The 21,474-nt window shown below is 42.2% G+C and overlaps 1 protein-coding gene across 1 annotated transcript in view; it reads right to left on the minus strand.

Moving 5' to 3' along the window:
• The window catches only part of CPED1 (cadherin like and PC-esterase domain containing 1), a gene marked incomplete at its 5' end in the record, with an annotated part of 127,931 nt that overhangs the window by 95,564 nt on the left and 10,893 nt on the right, over window positions 1-21,474 (minus strand). Inside the window, one exon of the mRNA XM_082239544.1 lies at window positions 12,473-12,650. Within this exon, the coding sequence (XP_082095670.1) occupies window positions 12,473-12,650 (178 nt within the window). The remainder of the gene's footprint in view (window positions 1-12,472; window positions 12,651-21,474) is intronic.

Here is a 21,474-nt window from a genome sequence, read left to right on the forward strand (position 1 = left end):
TGTCAAGTACTGGGGAACTGGAGCCCAGGCAGCTGGCAGCTGTCCTAGGAATTCAAGTGCCAACACTTACTCCGGACTTGAGAGATGTCTCCAAAAACTGCCACAGTTATGGGACAAGTATGTACCAGGACAATTGGGAGGTTGCAACTTTTCAACTTTCCACTGTTCAGACATTATCATTCACCATCATGCTATCACCTGCTTATTTTTGAAAACTGTTAATTAAAGGCAGAAGGGAAGGCCTGGCTGTTGTTTTTTTGCTGATCAGTTGTCAACCTTTGTGGGGTCCATCTTGGAAGCAAGAATTCGGTGGCAGGCAAGCAACAGCTATTAAAATCCGATTATCACAATGACAAACAACTGTGCAGTACTGTTTCCGTTTATAGCAACAAGCTACTGAAGATATGAAGAGGGCTATTAAATCATTATTTATTAGTATATAAGAGCCAGCTGCAACCACATGCAAATTCCTTCCACAATCTCAAGCAAAGTAAAACATACAACTTGTTGACTATACATCTGACTAAGTCGTCTTCAGAGTCGAATGGGTCCTCTAGATTTGGATGTTTGACTAGATTTGGATATCACAGTAATAATGCCAAATTTCAGTATGAATGGTAGTAGATAGGAAAAAAGATATTTAAATTTTGAAAACCCTAACACAGAAGGGAAACAAACATAACGAGAGCCACAAGCCTAACACATGAATTAGTAAAACTGAATTTGTGCTTGGTTTGCTACTGTTGTTGTCTGTTTAGCTTTCCTTTACAGGCACAATAAATTAAGACTGTATTAAGGTACAAACATCAAATGGCAGCACTCTGCTCTCTTGACAACATCCTGTCATCGCTACAGGATGGTCCCACAGAAAAGATCCCTGCTTTTCCCCTGGGCACCTGTTAGAAGCCCAGTTTTACACCCCAAAGAAGAATCAGGAGTACAGGAAGACATCATCTGGCTAATCAGAGGGACAGAAAGTTAAATGTAACCCAGCCAACTCTGTTAATCAACGTGAATGAGTCTACCCAACAGAATTGTCTTGATATGCATTAGGAATAGTGCCTTCCCCATTCACAGCACCATTGTTATTTATCTTCTGTGTCCATGGAACGAATTAAACATTGTCATGGAACGAATGAAACATTGTCAGGATGAATATACGAACACTTCTATAAACAGAGGAAATTAAACGAGACTTTACAGCTTTAAGGCGCCATGAATGGCATGCCTAAGGAGAAGAAAGACGTACAGTGGTACCTTGGGTTACAGACGCTTCAGGTTACAGACGAAGAAGAAGAAGAGTTTGGATTTGATATCCCGCTTTACCACTACCCGAAGGAGTCTCAAAGCGGCTAACATTCTCCTTTCCCTTCCTCCCCCACAACAAACACTCTGTGAGGTGAGTGGGGCTGAGAGACTTCACAGAAGTGTGACTGGCCCAAGGTCACCCAGCAGCTGCATGTGGAGGAGCGGAGACGCGAACCCGGTTACCCAGATTACGTGACTACCGCTCTTAACCACTACACCACACTGGCTCTCGACTCCGCTAACCCAGAAATAGTACCTCGGGTTAAGAACTTTGCTTCAGGATGAGAACAGAAATCGTGTTCTGGTGGTGCGGCGTTAGCTAAAGTGGTGCTTCAGGTTAAGAACAGTTTCAGGTTAAGAACGGACCTCCAGAACAAATTAAGTTCTTAACCCAAGGTACCACTGTACCAACATCTATTTATTTCAAGATGAACACACCTTTGCAACTGAAAACAAATAACAGAAATCCTAGCACGCTGTGCTTTTCTGTTTCTGTCCTGGACCATGGTACTTTGGATGAACCTTCAGACTTTCGCAGAATGCGCTCATCATATTGGCAGTCCCAAGGCCTGCTTCCTACATACTGGACGCATCTGTCAAGAGCTGGTTTCTAAGCCAGAACTTCTCCCTCCAGAATATCTGGAATAGGCCTCTGGCATCCAAGGAGACTACAGTATGAGAAAGAGCTGCTCCTGAGTTCTGACTCCGCCTGCAAGCGGATTACAACATTTTCGACTTCCCTCCATGCCCGGAACCTCTCCAGCAGCACATTTGATCAAGCGTGTTCTCCTTCATGGAGAGTGCGGGTTGCGGTGGGGGCCGACAAGACACACCAAAATTGTGGGGCGGGCTAATTGATCATTGGCCACTGTTGTGATTGGGCTTCCCTTGTTGTTGGGAAGAAGTTATTGTTGCCATTTTGTGATTGACAACTTGAAACCTTAAAACTCCCTGCACGAAGCATAGAGCTTCCTCTTTTCGCTGTGTGCATCTGATTACCCGCCCACCCCACCCCCCTATATTTAGGGTTGTTTGCATTGACCTTGCTATGCCTGTTATGGGGTCGTCTGCTCTTGGGGCAGGGGCTCAGTAGGAATTTTGTCCATCTGGCTGATTGGCTGGGGCCATTTGGTTTTTGCCTGCTGCGTAGCAAATCGTCACAACTTGTAAGGTTGCGGTTAGGCATTGGTTTTTGGTTTGGTTGGTTGAGGGGCATGGATCGGCTGTGCCTGCCCCTCTAATGCTGTTGCTGCAAGGGTATTCCATTAAAGGAATACAGGGGCTCACCATTGCTTTTGTCCGAACCCTGTCAAGGGGCTAGGGCCACACAAAAGCCCCTGGTTGCTTTTGGGGAGGGCTGAGGGCAGGTTCCCTGCTCCATCGCTATCCCCAAAATGCATTCCCCTTTTCTGGCTTTCGCAGGCTTGCGAAATGTCAGTCTGTCCCCACCGGGGGCAGATAGTTGCAACCAATGCCTACGCAACCACTCACATTTTTGTATTTAAATAAAGTTGTGGCCAAAAATCATGCCAAAAACCTCAAACAAAAATTCTGTGTGGGGTGTGAGTTATTTGGGGTGGCTTGGGGACCTCGGCACGCAATGCCCCAGCATGCCAACCATCCTAGAATCATAGAATCATAGATTGCCCTCTGAAATCACATCTCTCTTAGCTCCACATACTGTTAGCTGCTGCCCTGAACCCTCACCCTGTGGGAACCTTCACCGACTACCCATTGACTTCCTGCTTCCTACAACCAGGTCCCTATTGCAAACAATGTTTTATGTAACTGATTCTGTTTGCTGGGCCAAGTCACACAACCACTAATTTAGGGTCAGCAGAAATGAAAAAAGATGTTCAAAATAACGTTTGTAGAACAACAAGCCAGAAGCCTTTCTCTTGGGAATTGTAGGGACACAACTACCTAAATTGTATAGAAACTTATTCATGGACGTGCCTACACTGGCAAGAATGTTACTTTCCCAAAAATGGAAAGAAGCAGAAGTCCCAGCACAGGAAGAATGGATACAAAAACTTGTGGAATATGCAGAAATGGCAAAACTTACCGGAAGAGTAAGAAATCAAGATAGCAAACTTTTTTATAAAATAACGGAAATGGTTTCTTGAATATTTACAGATAAATTGCAAAGAGATAAAAAAACATTGGCAAGATTATTGTAATAACCTGAAGCTTCATAAGAGTATATATTTAAAGTAGATAATTAAATGAATTTGGATATGCAGAATATATTTAAAAATAAATTTAAGGAACTGCAGAAAGAAGGGAAAGGGAGTCAAACTTTGACATTTTAAAATGATTGTAAAATTAATGAAATGTATAAACCTGAAAAGTATTAAAAATATATTTTAAAAGGACATGAATCAGAATGCACATCCACTGGGGGTGCTGTTCATTGATTTCAGTGGGACATGCCTTTAGGTGTGCTTTTTTGAACCTCCAGCTAGCTTACATCGGAATTTGTATATATCTAGAATTTGCGCAGAGTTTGTTTGCATGAGAATAGGTGCCAGTCATCCACCCTCCCATCGACCTTGACCAACAAAGAATAAATAAATTGGATAGAATTGGCCAAAAGGTTTGCTTGGAAAAATTATCTAGACCTGTGCAACTACATTCTCCACATTGTAAGCTAAACCTGTTGGATTATCAAAGCACCCAGGGCTCACACATTTTCAAGACTATCTTTGCATCCATAAGAAACAGAAACCTGCTTCAAAATAAACAAATTAAATAAATGCAGGATGTTATGTTTTTGTGACCAGTTATCAACATCTGAAGCTGTTCTGTACCTACAAATAATTGTGAATTACTGAGAACCTTGTTACAAAATGAAAGAAACTCTGGTACTTTGGGGGTGGCGGAAGTTGAGACCCTAATTATGTAATTTAAGGCTGGAAACAGATTTCAAAGAAATGCCTATTGTGCATGTTTATGAAGGGTTCAGTGTTTTAACAGTTCTTTACAGCATTACGATACTTTTGAAATTAAGCATCCTACCCCTCCTTGTTTTTTCATCCTCCTTAAGCTTCAGAAAGTTTTCACTGTAAACTGAAAAACCGACTCTCAAAAGCTGTACGACAATCTACACATCTCTATACAAGCAATGCTAAACTGCAAGAACGTGTTATTATCATTCCACAGCTTTTGTTTACAGACGTACTCTGCTGAAAGACGGGGCTAAAGGGTGCAACTGAAATGAATATTTTGCTTTCCAAAAGGAAAAAAAAATTAATGCCTGCAACATATGCTTTGAATTAAGAAATAAATGTTGCTTGTCCTGGGCCAGTTGTGCTCACATCTTCTGTATAAGAGAAAATAAGGCAAGAATGTTGTGGTACTTTTTAAGCTATTTACTGCACAATTTATTTATTTATTGCTTGACTTTATTACTAAGACGTTTCTCTCGTGGTTACTCTAGAATGGATGCATTAATGGCACAAGAACATTTGTGCTTCTACTAGAATCGGTGGGTCCCCAGGCATGTTTATTTAACCTTAACTCTGTTGGACTGTTTATACTGCTGGAACTTGAGTTCAGTTCACTTTAAATTTCTCAGACTTTCTTGTTTAGAAAAGCTGAGCTTCTTGTGACCTCTCTATCCATGGTGTTTCCTTTAGCCCCCAGCCACGAAAAGAACAGAATGCCTAGTGTCCCATTTATTTATTTTTAAAAACATATTTCAGTTCCTTTAAAAGGCGGGTCCTTCAGCCCTAATTGAAGATGGCAACCAGATGTTTACAGAACACTATAGCATTTTTCCCTTCGGGGCATCTGGTTTTATTTCCGTTTGCTATAGCTATTTATTTTGATGAATTCTACAATCACATATTAGGTTATATATGATACGATAATCTTTATTGTCATTGTCCCATATAGAACAACGAAATTGAAAAAAATCTACATCAGACATTCAAAACCAACAAGCCTGCTATCCCAGCTTGGTTAACCCCCTAAAAACTCTGATACCCCATACAGTAGTACCTTGGGTTAAGTACTTAATTCGTTCCAGAGGTCCATTCTTAACCTGAAACTGTTCTTAACCTGAAGCACCACTCTAGCTAATGGGGCCTCCCGCTGCCGCCACGCCGCCAGAGCACGATTTCTGTTCTCATCCTGAAGCAAAGTTCTTAACCCGAGATAATATTTCTGGGTTAGCGGAGTCTGTAACCTGAAGTGTATGTAACCTGAGGTACCACTGTAATTAAATACAATATACTCCCATAAAGACTACCTTAAAGGTAAAGGGACCCCTGACAGTTAAGTCCAGTCGTGAACGACTCTGGGGTTGCAGCGCTCATCTCGCTTTACTGGCTGAGGGAGCTGGCATTTGTCCACAGACAATTTTTACGGGTCATGTGGCCAGCATGACTAAGCCGCTTCTGGCGAATCAGAGCAGTGCAGGGAAAAGCCGTTTACCTTCCCGCTGGAGCGGTACCTATTTATCTACTTGCACTTTGACATGCTTTCGAACTGCTAGGTTGGCAGGAAAGGACTACCTTACGCTGTGTTTAAAACAAAAATTGCATTTGAATAGAAACTGTTTCTCAGGTATCTGGACCTAGTCTTTATAACCCTGTACCTTCTTCCAGAAAGCAGAAGCTGGAAGAGATCATTTCTGGGGTGCGTACTATCCTGTGCTATCTCTGCCGCTTTCTTATGGCACCTGGAAGCATAGATTTGATCTAAGGTGGGAAGAGTGCACCCAATTATTCTCTCTGCAGTCTTTACAACCCTGTTTTTTCCCTGGCCGTGCAGCTCCCAAACCACACACACAGACCATAAGTTAGTACGCTCGCCACAGTGCAATGGTAAAATGCCATCAACAGGTCCTTTGAGAGATTGTTTTTCTGGAGGATTCTCAGAAAATATAACCTCTGCTGTGCTCTCTTCACCAGGTCTTTGCTGTTCTCTCCGCAGGTTCCATCCTGACCATTCTTGGTTATTTAGTGTGCGAAATGTGACTGTGTTGGTGCGGTGAACACATTTTGGATGGTGCTTGCAATGTTATTGCATGAGTCCCTCTGTAATAGTTCTAGGGGTTGCTTGTGTTGCTGCACTATCTCTGCAGCTTTCTTATGACACCTGGAAGCATAGATTTGATCCAAGGTGGGAAGAGTGCACCCAGTTATTCTCTCCACAGTCTTTACAACCCTGGACAGCATTGTTTTTCCCCTGACTGTGCAGCTCCCAAACCACACACAGAGAGACCATAAGTTAATACACTCTCCACAGTACAATACATAACTGGCTGCTATTGGAAGTTGAACATACCTTTCTTTCTCTATTTGTGCTATTTGTATGCATGCAGAAGATGAGACACATACCTGGCTACCATGAGAAATTTGGCCTACCCTTCTGCATGTGCCGCTTTTTACATGTGTGTAAGAATTTTGCATGAACTCCACCTGAAGTGCCACAGTCTACGAAAAGCTTCACCATTTGATTCTGTTGGGAGTATAAATGGACTCATGTTGTGGCTATACTGGAGCCTTCTCCATATCCTCCAACATTTCTCCAATGGAAAAAGGGTCGTCCAATACTATTTTTCTAGAAAAAAGAGGGGCCGGAACTCACCATGAATGCTTCCCTTGTTCGCGTAGAATGGCAATGACGCCTGCCTGAGAGGTGCTGCAACTGAGTTCCTGGTTAGCTCCAGCTAAAAAAAAAAGCCCTGGGAACATCCTATTCCATACCCTCCAACATTTCTCCAATGAAAATAGGGGTGCAGGTGGCGCTGTGGTCTAAACCACTGAGCCTAGGGTTTGCCGATCGGAAGGTCAGCGGTTTGAATCCACGCGACAGGGTGAGCTCCCATTGCTCTTTCCCAGCAAAGACCCCACCTAGCAGTTCGAAAGCACACCAGTGCAAGTAGATAAATTGGTACCACTCCAGTGGGAAGGTAAATGGTGTTTCCATCTGCTGCTCTTGTTTCGCCAGAAGCGGCTTAGTCATGCTGGCCACATGACCCAGAAAAACTGTCTGAGAACAAACGTGGGCTTCCTCGGCCAGTAAAGAGAGCGCCTCAACCCCAGAGTCATTCGCGACTGGACTTTACTGTCAGGGGTCCTTTACCTTTTTATTCAATAATAAAGATCTTCTTGGCTCAGGGGTTGCATAACTCCATACCCCCTCTGATGAAAATAGGGATGTCCTAAGGCATCCCCAACCTTCGGCCCTCCAAATGTTTTGGACTACAATTCCCATCACCCCTGACCACTGGTTCTGCTAGCTAGGGATCATGGGAGTTGTAGGCCAAAACATCTGGAGGGCCGCAGGTTGGGGATGCCAGTCCTAAAGAAAAGCAGGATGTTCCGGGACGGCTTCTGTAAATCTGGGACTGCTCCTGGAAAAGAGGGACCTTTGGGGGGTTCGCAGCATGGTGGCCTACAAATGTTTTGGACTTCCGCTCCCATAAGTCCTGGCCAGTCCCATAAAGCATCAACTAATTCCACCTAAACCTTAGGAAGAACTTCCTGACAGTAAGAGCTGTTCGACAGTGGAATTTGCTGCCAAGGAGTGTGATGGAGTCTCCTTCTTTGGAGGTCTTTAAGCAGAGGCCTGACAACCATATGTCAGGAGTGCTCTGATGGTGTTTCCTGCTTGGCAGGGGGTTGGACTCGATGGCCCTTGTGGTCTCTTCCAACTCTATGATTCTATGATTCTATAACTCTTGCTGAGTGAGCGTACATTCATATGGAATAGTTGCCTCGCAAAACTGATATGGAAAATTTCTTCTTCTGGTAACGTTACATGCCAAGACGTAACCTCAGAACTGGATTTTGTAACAGCAGGAGCTGGAAAGGGTATTGCCTGTTTTCCTGATTACAGCTTGTTGAAGATCCTGCAGCTCCACCAGGAAACCAGTTTCCACAGCCGAATTCCTTTTGAACACTGAAAGCTGCCTACTTAGTTCCTCCAGCTAGGTTTGGGATTGTAGCTACTCTGCCTTTTCCTTTCTTTAGTGGGGAAAGAGCCTCTTAACTTGGTTCCTTCTCCTGACCGACAAAACCAGTGCCTTTAACGTTTCTAATACGTTCTGCATTTTATGCCCTTATGTCATATGGTTTACGTCCTCTGAATTTGCTACATCTATTTATGTCCATTCTAAAAGGTCTTTTTTGGCAAAACCAGACTTCAGCAAGAAGTCCTACGCATGCTAAGTAAACTGGTGTAAAAATAAATGCAGTCGAATGGCAAGTAAAATGAGTAAGAGCGTCTTAGTAACCGTAGATCAGAATGGCAGCTGTGTTGTGTCCCTCCCATTATAATTTGTGATTCTCCCCTCCCCAACATCAACCCAAATGGCTAATTCTGCCTCCTTTTCAGCAGCTGCATAGGACTGTTGGGCCAAAAGCTGTGCAGGAATTTATATCCTTCTTTGGATGTGTGTGTGTGTGTCCTCTTCAGAAAGAAGAGGAAGTGGCTATCTTTGGATGACATATTCTGATTACACTGGATTGTAATAAGAGCAAGAAGAGGCAGAAGATATGGTCCATGTATAGAAGCACTAGGAGCAAGTGTAGCTGTGGATGAACAGCCTGAAATTTAAGGAATATGGTTATTTACTAGCTGCCCATTCCTAGAGAAGTTGATAGGGATATATGAGGGTTACTACTAAGGGATGTGGGTGGCACTGTGGTCTAAACCACTGAGCCTCTTGGGAGGTCGGCGGTTCAAATCCCTGCAACAGAGTGAGCTCCCGTTGCTCTGTCCCGGCTCCTGCCAACCTAGCAGTTCAAAAGCATGCCAGTGCAAGTAGATAAATAGGTACCGCTGCAGCGGAAAGGTAAATGACATTTCCGTGCACTCTGGTTTCCGTCACGGTATCTTGTTGCACCAGAAGCGGTTTAGTCATGTTGGACACATGACCCAAAAAGCTGTCTGTGGACAAACACCGGCTCCCTCAGCCTGAAGCGAGATGAGTGCCACAGCCCCATAGTCATCTTTGACAGGACTTAACCGTCCAGGGGTCCTTTATCTAGGGAGGGAGAGGAGAGCCAAGGGCCCACCAAAATTTTTCAAAGAAGGGACTGATTAAGTTGCCTCAGCCACTTTGGGCAGCTTTCAACATATATAAAAAACATAATAAAATGTTAAACATTAAAAAAACTTTCCTCTACAGGGCTGCCTTCAGATGCCTTTGAATGGTTGTATAGTTACTTATCTCCTTGGCTCAAGGGTTGCAAAACTCCATACCCTCCAACATTTCTCTGATGAAAATAGGGGTGTCCTAAGGAAAAGTGGGACATTCTGGGATCAAATCAGAAACTGGGATGGCTTCTGTAAATTTGGGACCATCTCTGGAAAATAGAGGCACTTGGAGGGTCCGATATACTAGGGACATAGGAAGCTATGTTAGAGTAAGGGAAAGGGAAAGGGACCCCTGACCATTAGGTCCAGTCGTGACCGTCTCTGGGGTTGCGACGCTCATCTCGCTTTATCGGCCGAGGGAGCCGGTGTACAGCTTCCAGGTCATGTGGCCAGCATGACTAAGCCGCTTCTGGCGAACCAGAGCAGCGCATGGAAATGCCGTTTACCTTCCCGCCAGAGCGGTACCTAGTTATCTACTTGCACTTTGACGTGCTTTCGAACTGCTAGGTGGGCAGGAGCAGGGACCGAGCAATGGTAGCTCACCCCGTCACGGGGATTCGAACCGCCGACCTTCTGATCAGCAAGTCCTAGGCTCTATGGTTTAACCCACAGCGCTACCTGCGTCCCTGTGTTAGAGTAGGTCACATCATTTGCTCATTTAGCCCAGTATTGTGTTCTCTCTGGCTGGCATCAGCATTCAAGAACTCGGGCATTAGATTTGTTCTGCTACCTTGTCCTTTTAATTGAAGATGCCAGGAATTGAACTTGGATCCTTCTGCATGCAAACGTAAGCTTTACTAGTCTCTAGGCAACTCCTAGCCCCATGAGTGGTTCAAATGAAGAAGTAGCCCAAAGGATCAAAGCATGGACTTCACATAATAATCTTAACTGCTGAACAACTATTATGTATTCAAGGGGCAGAGATAAAAAAAGAAAAGTTTCTCTCTCCATTATCACTCTGATCTGTTGGTTTACGTCAAAGCCAGTGTTTCAAAACTCCTTAAAACACTACTCTTAACTCTAGGATATAGATAAATGAGACAGAATTTGGAAACCTGGAAGTAAGGAGGAAGAAACCCCAGATAATTACATTAGACAAGGAGAAGTGATTCTTGTCTCCTTATTCTACCATTTTCAGTTCATCTGTTTCAGTATGTAAAGCCTGGCTCTCTTAAATAAGAGCACGTTTTTATACATCAGAGCCATTCTGCTAGGAAAATGTTATGACACAACATAAAGCATATGCTTTCAGAAACGAGTACGTCGAGTACTGTGCTTGCAAAAACACATGGAAATGTTATTTGCTAGCAAGAAAAAAGGAACGATTTTCCATCTGTTATAGAGAAGATCATCGCTTTGGTATGTAAGCAAGTTACTTCATTTCTCAAATTTATTCAAAAAGCTTATTTGTAAATCTGGAAACATAAGCAAGCTACAAACCCTTTCAGCTCATGGAACAGACTCCCCCCCCAAATTAAAAATGTCACCTGTTTGATGTTTTCCATACAATTCCCAAATGGGCAAGGCTGCAGGTACATCTGGATGTTGAAAGAAAGCCTTTAAATCCCCTTTTATGGCTGTGGGGGGGGGGGATGTAAGGAATTATTACTGCTGATCTCAGAACATGAATAAACATCACCTGTACTGGTGAACCACGCAGTGCATCAGAGTGTATTTGATTACAAACCTTTAAGGAAAAGAGTATTCTGTGCTTTGCAAGAGTTGGCCATAAATCGCACACCCCTCACAGCTGAGAAGCAGGCAGCCTGACACTGCCTTCAGGCTGAACATCATTCACACATTTATGTAATCCTTCCCATCCACTCAGATTAATGTGTGTGTGTTGTGCTCTGTGTCCTGCCCCTATTAGACGTATGGTTGATGGGAACACACCAGCAGGGCCTTTTGTGTTGTGGTGCCAAGACTTTGAAACTTCCTGTCGCAGGAGATCAGATTGGCTCCTTCCTTCAAGCCCTTTAGATGCCTGACTAAATGCACATTTAAAGCACATTAGTTAGGGTTGCCATATTTCAAAAAGTGGAAACCCAGGCACAAAGCTGTTGAGCTTTCTTTGCAAAATCAAAATAATAATAATAATGAAGTTTTCCAGCTATTTTAAAGGAAAATTTCCAAAAAAATCAACATTTCCAACATGGGCTGCCATACGTCCGGGTTTTCCTGGACATTTTTCGTAATTTCAGGAAATTCCATCCAGATGATATTTCCAATGGACAAATCCCAGATACTTCCAGGAAAATCCAAACTTATGGCAGCCCTACATTAGTTCTCTCAGAGAATTCTGAGAACTGCAGTTTTGTTTTAAGGGCGCTGGGAATTATACCTCTGTGAGGTGGCATAACAGTTCTCAGGATTTGGGGGGTGGGTGGGATGGAGAGTCATTTTTTGGATGAGCTTCAAATGTATAGAACCTAACCTAAGGCTTATGTACATATTAGCAACTTAAAATGCAGCAACGTCATTCCTGCCCCCCACTCCTATTGTGTTTCAAATCACATTTCTACAATGCTGTACACACCAGGGAGGGGGCAGGGATGTCTTCACCAAGTTTGTTTCTCTGTGCCTGCAACCCCACCCCGCCCCCAAATTCTGACTCAGCAAAGCTGTTGTCTGCACATGTGCAGTGGCTGTCTCTAAGGTACACACCTCAGCTTAACCGTGACTTGCGTTTTCAAATCAGATGGAAGCTGGTTTGAATGTAAACAAATAAAACAGAAGTGTTTCCCATGATAAATATGGATTGCGGCTAACGTTATGTGCGCCTGGCTTCAAACATCAGTAGTGAGAGCGCGATGGAGCTCCTATCTACTATATGCATGCACTTATGCAAATTTCAAGCTGCCTTTTGCCTTTTGCACTGTGACTGAGGTGAAAGAAAACTGCAGATAAAATAAAAATAGTATGCAGTAACCCTAGACCTGGAAACCCTCTGAATAATAAACTGTGGCATATAAGGTCATTAAACTCTCCTCTCCCTCATGATCTGATCGTGTTACAGTTGGGAAAATACTACGGCTCCATCAAGTCTTCTCACCTGGATTGGGGATTGTATGTTCCCTCAGTTTCCTGTCTTCAAGGACTGTAACTCTATAATGGTGCTGTGCAAGGATGTGCCGATATAACAGGAGGTCTTGTTCGCTGCCGGAAGATGGGATGTACAGGATTACTGTCCTTGTCTGACTTCCAAAGAATTTAAAAATGGAGTCCTCCATCTAAAACAAGAAACAAGAAAAAAGGGGTATTCGTAAGCTATATAAGGCAACACACAGGACCGTAAAATGCTATCGCATGCAAAATAATATATGTTTTTCCTGGGAGCAGTTTCAAACAACCATATTATTTATGCAATAATTACAATAGTAATGTAGTCATGTGACATTTGAATATCTAGTTATATTCTGACTCACTAGGGGACAGTCATTTTTACTTCCTAGGAGTAGTATTCCTCAGTGGAAAGAAAATTCCCACCTAGTAAGATACAGTGGTACCTCGGATTAAGTACTTAATTCGTTCTGGAGGTCCATACTTAACCTGAAACTGTACTTAACCTGAAGCACCACTTTAGCTAATGGGGCCTCCCACTGCTGCTGCGCCGCCGGACCACAATTTCTGTTCTCACCCTGAAGCAAAGTTCTTAACCTGAAGCACTATTTCTGGGTTAGTGGAGTCTGTAACCTGAAGCGTATGTAACCTGAAGTGTATGTAACCCGAGGTACCACTGTAATTCCCATAGGAGTTGTTAGCTGGTTGTCTGAATCCACTTTGACTAAATAGTTTTGGAACTGCATTTGCCCCCCAGAAGTGCAACAAAGGACACAGAACGCAGGTTCTCCTTGTCGTTCCCAGGACAAACCCAAAACTAGGAGGTGGTTCATGCAGAGCTTCTTTTTTTATATGCTGGCTCCTTTATACATGAATTGTTCTTCTCATTGTTCTCTACAGACAGGATATGAAAATCCGCACACTGCCCCCCAAAATCTGCCTTTGAAAACAAGTAAAACAGGTACCATACAGGTGTGCCTGGAGAGAATATTTCATAGCTTGGGTGCCACCACAAAAAGGTTGTATATTTGGCTGCACCACAGTGGTGAAAAAAACCAGAGTCCACATGGGAGACGTCAGTTGTTCAGATACAGTGGTCCCAAGCTGTTTTTATATACAGTAGCACCTTGGTTCTCGAACTTAATCCGTTACAGGAGTCTGTTCGACTTGCAAAACCATTCGAAAACCAAGGCGTGGCTTCCGATTGGCTGCAGGAGCTTCCTGCACTCAAGCGGAAGCTGCGTTGGATGTTTGGCTTCCGAAAAACGTTCACAAACTAGAACACTCACTTCCAGGTTTGCGGTGTTTGGGAGCCGATTTGTTCAGGAGCCAAGCTGTTCAACTACCAAGGTACCACTGTATGTTTAAAACTGCCCAGAGTGGCTGGGGCAGCCCAATCAGATGGGTGGGATATAAATAATAAATTTATTATTATGGAGTAGGACGTCCCTATTGTCATGGGAGAAATGTTGGAGACTATGGGAAACTGACTGATTTTTAAGACTAATGGCATCAGTCTGGCTGCTAGATTCTGAAATTTCTCAGAAGACTTTAAACGCAGCCCCCTATGCAAAATGTTTCATATCTACTTGTTGTTAGAGCATGCATAGTAACTGTGGCAAGACTATCTGGTAACCACTTGATGGATCTTGTAATAAAATACAAGTTTCAAGTTCCCGTTGGGAATGTAATTGTGCAGAAGCTTTAATTTGGAATTTTGATTAGGTGTACAGTGGTACCTCGGGTTACAGATGCTTCAGGTTACAGACGCTTCAGGTTACAGACTCCGCTAACCCAGAAATAGTACCTCGGGTTAAGAACTTTGCTTCAGGATGAGAACAGAAATCATGCACTGGCGGTGCAGTGGCAGCGGGAGGCCCCATTAGCTAAAGTGGTACTTCAGGTTAAGAACAGTTTCAGGTTAAGAACAGACCTCCAGAACGAATTAAGTTTTTAATCCGAGGTACCACTGTACTAATAATCTGAACACCCACCATGCAAAAACAAAACTGGAAAGTTAGAGGGCTGCCAGATAAGCTTCATATTTGCTAAACTGATGCCAAGGAGTGTTTACAGGAGACATTATGCAAACACGGAATTGTGGGTCTTTGGGTATTGGCTATATGTTTCACTATAAATGAGTGTCAGTCAAAATGCTTCCAGTTGTTGAGGTGCCCGATAGCCAGCTATAAAGTGACGCCTGAAGCCATATTTTCCCAGCCGCAGGAAGTAGTTTTATGTTACACTTGGCTCAAGTATAAAATTCTTTGCGGGGGGCAAACACATAACTATGTTAAGCTCTTTGATGAACGACTAACACGTCTCTGTTTTTAATATAGAGTATACCTCTTTCCCTGACTACAATCAGTACAGTTGATGCTAGCTGAAACTATTCCATTCACATTTTATGAAATATGTTGAACAAACGTGTCAGGCAAGAAGTTTCGAAATATTCCAGGCAGCAAATGCATTGTGCTCATAAGCAAAAGTAACCAGGAGTAAAGAGGAAGTTAGGATTTCAACGGTGTTGTGTTACACACTCTTGTAATTCATGCTTGGCCAGCTGAGGTTGTATTTATAACCTATTTATTCAACAGTGAAGCATTGCAGGGGGTTGGACTAGATGACTCTAAGATTCTATGATTTGAAGTACAATTTTACCTCAAAACACCCCTTCATCCCTTTTTACCCCTTTCTGCTATCTTCTTCTGATATTTCCTTCCCCAGTATATTCTTATTCTCTCATATATATAATATTTATTAAAGTTTCAGAAAAAGGAATTACATAAAAACAAGAAATACAAAAGTAAAAGACAAAAATAAAAATACAAGAAAAATACAGAATAAAAAATAAGTACACTTACAGAAAAAAAGAAAAAAATAAAAATAAAAAATCAACCTTTTCATATCTTACATTCATATCCTTGTTTCCCTGACCTCCTCATACCTCCCTTTTTTGTGTTCCAATTCAATTAATTAATTCAGCAATTTCTTTCCCTCCTTATTATCCTGATCTTTGATCTTAATATATTATAACATTAAATTTTTACCTATTTAGAAATCCAATTTTTCCATATTCTTTTATATCATTACAGCTAGAAACCGCTTAACTTCAATCAAACATCATTCTAACATTCATTAATTTTGCAATACTTCTGTAAATAGTCTTTAAATTTCTTCCAATCTTCTTCCACCGACTCTTCTCCCTGGTCTCGGATTCTACCAGTCATTTCCGCCAATTCCATGTAGTCCATCACTTTCATCTGCCATTCTTCCAGAGTGGGTAAATCTTGTGTCTTCCAATACTTTGCGATGAGTATTCTTGCTGCTGTTGTAGCGTACATAAAGAAAATTCTGTCCTTCTTTAACACCAATTGGCCGACTATGCCCAGGAGAAAGGCCTCTGGTTTCTTCATTATATTCTTATTCTCAGTTAGCCTCAAGGGCTACTAAAGTCTCCTATTGCTTCATATGTCTGCCTCTCTTTTTTTTTCTAAATATAATTCAAAGAGTGTTTTTTACTGGGATTATGTAAAACCATCTGGAGAAATTCTGTCATGAAGTGAGATGAGGGTGGGGGGAATTAAGATTTGTTCACAAGCAGTGGCATTTCATGGAAAGTTCAGCTTCTGGTTTGAATTCAACTGAAGGCATCAGACAATAATGTAGATGATATTTCACACAATTACACTGCACCTTGGGTTTTGTAGTCTTTAGAACAGGGGCTCCCGTCTACTGTTGTGGACCTGAAGGCTACAGCTGACAACCAAACTAGATGTGGCAAAGGTTACAGCTGAATGCATCACCAGTCTCTTGAAACTTTTGCAGATAGCAGCTGCAAAGGGTCCTGATTTATACTGGACAGAGCTCATGTGTGCTTTTTCTTAAAAGTGCAAATAGTAATGTGGGGGGGACCTATGGAGGAATGGTGCAATGCGACAAGTTCCTCTTCCCTGTGCCAAGGTTCAGACTGGCTTATGTCTTGCACAATCTCACTGTTTGCAAAAGTTTAATACTTTGTACATCCCTTATGTCTCATGCAGGCTTCACCCTGAACAGAGACATATGATGGACAGAGACATATGACCATGTGTTGTATGAGTAAATGCAAAGTTGTATGAATGAAAGGCGGTTTGGCACAGAAGGATTGGAATACAGTGAGGATAAAGAGACTGACGAAGCTATTGTAAGAAAGCAAAATGCCAATTGTCACATGGTGCAAAGCGTTCAATATTTTCCTTGATAAATATAAATGAATCTGCAGTGGATTTGATGGGAAACGACAGCTTTCAGTCAGCAAACTGTTTTACAATGCTATTTCACTGTAATAGAAAGTAAATGTTAAGCCAGATTCCACTTTAAGCAGAATTTGGCAGTCACCCAAGCTTTTTTAATACATAAAGTCCTACGCCAGTAGAGTCTAACATACCTATGAGTCATGTTTTCATCTACGCTAGGCCCCAGTGGAATCTGGAAGTTCAAGGGAGAATGCCGGCTTGCGTTTACCATCTGTGTGCCAGGTAAGGACAGTGAAGGAACACAGCAAGACAATTTTAGTGCCTAACCCACAGCTGTGGAATTCCTTTCTCCTGGAAACTTGCCAAAATCTAGCTAACTTTCACAACTTTCACAAAACCTTTTCATCTGGACTAGAATTTGACAGTTTAGGCAAACCAAATATTAGTGTACACACAGAGAGAGAGAGAGAGGAGAGAGAGAGAGTCTGTTGATTCGTCTTAACTGTGATTACAGTTACATCATCCAGCCAAACAGTGCAATACATCAAAAACTGTCGCTTAAACTGAACCCCCAAGCTCTCCAAATCCTTGATTCCAGAAACACAATTTTGGCCATTGCAGAAATGCCTGCTGACTATCTCTGCGTGTATCCTGGTTCACACAGTCATCTCCTCCACATGACCCGGTAGCTGTACGCAGGCTCCCTCGGCCAATAAAGCGAGATGAGCGCCGCAACCCCAGAGTCGGTCATGACTGGATCCAATGGTTAGGGGTCCCTTTACCTTTTTAATAAAAATATTATTCCATAAGGATGACATAAATGTTGTACAACTTTTCTCTAAAGGAAGAAAGCAAAATTGTGTGTGTGTGTGTGTGTTTGTAATATCTGACCTTGGAAAGATTCAAGAATTCTAAATGTTTTAGTCAAGCCTACTACCACTAATGGTCCAGTAGAAACGATAGCCATTTCATTTTTGTGCTTTTAATTAGCAAATAAAACTTTGACAGAATTTATACTTAGAAATAAAACGGCCTGACTGGAACATAGCCAAACAAAGCAGTAATTTTCCTTCACAGGCAGCAATAACGGTTAAAAATAGTTCCTAAAAACATTGCACAAGTCAGTTTTGGAAAACAGGATAATAGATCATCTAGCCTCTCATTTCCAAAGCGTCTAGACAGAAAGCTTTTGTACTGGATTGTTCTGCTTCTGGAAGGAGTTGACCCAAACACTTTCTTTATAAACTCTTGATTTAAATGCAGGTGCTTTGAAATCTTTCCTTGGCCACTTGTTGAACAGACCACAAAATGTAAAACAGGGTCTACTTCTAGACATTAATGTTTCCTACTGCAAAAACACACATGTAGCACTAAGAGAATAAATATGTTCTAACTGGACGATGGAGAATTCAGCTTCTTTAGTGGAAACTTCCCTTTCCCTTTTAAATCCAGGATCCCTAGTTTTCTCTAATTGTGCCATTAGCAACAAGATGTTTAGCTTACAGGACTGGACTAAGCATATTGTTAAGCTTTCCATTTAGCCACTGTATCCACTGGGTAGAAACCTGAGGTTTGGCTTGGCAAACCCGAGTTCAGATTCCATGGATTGTTTCAAGATTGTGTTCTGCACAGGACCTATACTGAAGGCAATAGATTCATATTAAATAGTAGGAGGATTTGTATTTTTGTTATATTGAGATCCATCTACACAATATATTTAAAGCAGTATCATACCACTTTAAACAGCCGCAGTTTCTCCCAAAAAATCCTGGAAACTGTAGCCTCTTAAGCTGCAGAGAATTGTTAGAATATCCCTATTTCCCCCTCCAAGTGTCCCTATTTTCCAAGGACAGTCCCGGATTTACAGAAGCCATCCCGGTTTCTGATTTGATCCCGGAATGTCCCACTTTTCTTTAGAACATCTCTATTTTCATCAGAGCAATGTTGGAGTTATGAGACCCCAAGCCAAGAACCTAAGAAGACATCTGAAGGCAGCCCTGTACAGTGGTACCTCGGATTACATACGCTTCAGGTTACAGACTCCGCTAACCCAGAAATATTACCTTGGGTTAAGAACTTTGCTTCAGGATGAGAACAGAAATCATGTTCTGGCGGCGCGGCGGCAGCAGGAGGCGCCATTAGCTAAAGTGGTGCTTCAGGTTAAGAACAGTTTCAGCTTAAGAAAAGGCCTCCAGAACAAATTAACTTCTTAACCTGAGGTACCACTGTATTGGGAAGTTTTTTTAATGTTTGATTTTTTTTATTATGCTTTTGTGTATGTCAGAAGCCGCCCAGAGGGGCTGGGGTAACCCAGTCAGATTGGTGTATAAATAATAAAATCATCATCAACATCATTACGGAATAGGACGTCCCAGTTTTAATCAGAGAAATGTTGGAGGGTAACTCCCAGTCTTTCCTGAGAAGAAGGACTGATTGTTAATCTGCTTAGGGAACTGTAGGTCCGTGAGGGGAATAGGGGTCTCCTAACAACTCTCAGCATCCTCAGCAAACTACAGTTCCCAAGATTATTTTGGAGGAGCTAGGGGTGCCAACTTGAATAAAACATTGGGAGGACCAAGTAAGGTCTTTTCTGTATAACTGATCACAAGATGCAGCACACACACATTATTTGAATGGCAATGCCCATCAATTTCAAATATGGGGGGGGGGGCAAAGGGGCCTTGGCCCCTGGGATTTGGCTCCTGTAGGGGGAGCCATAACTAAATAGTGGAATGATGCGGCTTTAAATGCATAGTTCTGCTAAGGCAAGGAACTTAGTATTGTTTAGTACGGTGGTGCCTCGCAAGACGAAATTAATTCGTTCCGTGAGTTTTTTCGTCTAGCGAGTTTTTCGTCTTGCGAAGCACGAAATCCCATAGGAATGCATTGAAATTCAATTAATGCGTTCCTATGGTCGAAAAAAGTCCAAACAAAGCCAAATTTGGTACAACAAGAGTTTATTAAGTGCTCTTTAAAGTCACACATACTGTAAAGAGCATTTCAAAAATTGAAGGAACAATAAATTAAGTTTCTAAACATGACAGAAAAACATTTAAAAATCAACAAAATGTACAGTACATTTTCTAAGACTCTGGGGGACAACTCGAAGAAGGTTCCTCTTCCACTCTTTGCTTCTTGCTGAAGAACCCCCTCCTCAACTGTTCCCCCAGCCACCCACCACACAGAAATTCAAATCCAGAATTTTTTTTTAAGAACAGCAGAGTGGCCCAATGGTCACAGAAAATCATAAAAATGCAGAAAAAAACACACAAGCTTCCAGATTCTTGCAAACCCCTCCTCAACTGTTCCCACAGCCACCCACCACACAGAAATTCAAATCCAGATTTTTTTAAAAAAAAAACAGCAGAGTGGCCCAATGGTCACAGAAAATCATAAAAATGCAGAAAAAACACACACAAGCTTCCAGATTCTTGCAAACCCCTCCCCAACACCAAGTCCTTGAATTCCAAACACCCCAACCCAAAATCCAAAACCCCCCAAAAAAGTTTTAAAAGTTTAAAAGAAGTTTTGGAAAAGCTTCAAAAATCACCAAAGTCTTCGAAAACCTCAAAAAAGGCTACCACACCACGTTCTATGAGTTGCTCCTCGAAGTCAAGTCGAAACTGTATTAACAGTGTTAAGAAAAAGGAAACAAACTTGCAAGACGTTTTCGTTTTTCGTCTTGCGAAGCAAGCCCATAGGGAAATTCGTCTTGCGGAGCAACTCAAAAACGGAAAACCCTTTCGTCTAGCGAGTTTTTCGTTTTGCGAGGCATTCGTCTTGCGGGGCACCACTGTATAGCTTAGTATTGTTGAGACTTTTAGCAGTTCTTCTGAGTCTCAATCAGGGTATGCCAGGGATAAACCTGGAATGTTTTCCATGTAAAATACGTGCTCTATCACTGACTCACGGCCTTTACTTTCTGACCAACAACATATAAAGTTTCTTCTCCCTTCTTTTGAGATATATTTTAAAGACCTGAACTGTGTTTTGGTTAAAAAACAACCTGTCAAATTTCATGCTTCCCCTTTTCTGAATGAGTATCATTAAGCTGTTAACCATTTTGTACACAAAACGTCGCCATCACTATTAATTCTGTTTAAATTATTGTCAGTTGAGCCTGTCATAATTCACAGTGCTTTGGAAGCGACGCTCCAATTTATGCAGAACTTTGCCAATCTTGCTTTTTCAGACCTGATTCTACATTAAAAAAAAAGTACCTCAGGCTGAGTCTTGGCATGAAAAGATTCAGTAACAACAGATGAAAAGAGCCTGGTCAAATAATTTATGCTTTTTATACTCCTCTAACTAGGGTGGGTGGATGGTTTTACTTTTCCAAAAGCAGCCTCATTTGCTGCACTCAAGAACAATTTTGAAACAGATAAGCATATGTGATGTGCTGACGGGGGTATATTTATCTAGTTATAAATGTCAAGGAAATAACCATCAGATTAGTTGACGTGCAGAGTTATAGAATCTAGTAATGATAAAACAGAAGCAGACATATAGGTGCATCTATGAAAAAGTAAGGGACGTGGGTAGTGCTGTGGGTTAAAGCACAGAGCCTAGGGCTTGCTGATCAGAAGGTTGGCGGTTCGAATCCCCACTCCTATTGCTCCTGCCAACCTAGCAGTTCGAAAGCACAAAGTGCAAGTAGATAAATAGGTACCACTCCAGCGGGAAGGTAAACAGTGTTTCCGTGCGCTGCTCTGGTTTGCCAGAAGCGGCTTAGGCATGCTGTCCACATGACCCGGAA

Source organism: Podarcis vaucheri (genome assembly GCF_965113315.1).
Source record: "Podarcis vaucheri genome assembly, chromosome: 10".
NCBI lineage: Eukaryota > Metazoa > Chordata > Lepidosauria > Squamata > Lacertidae > Podarcis > Podarcis vaucheri.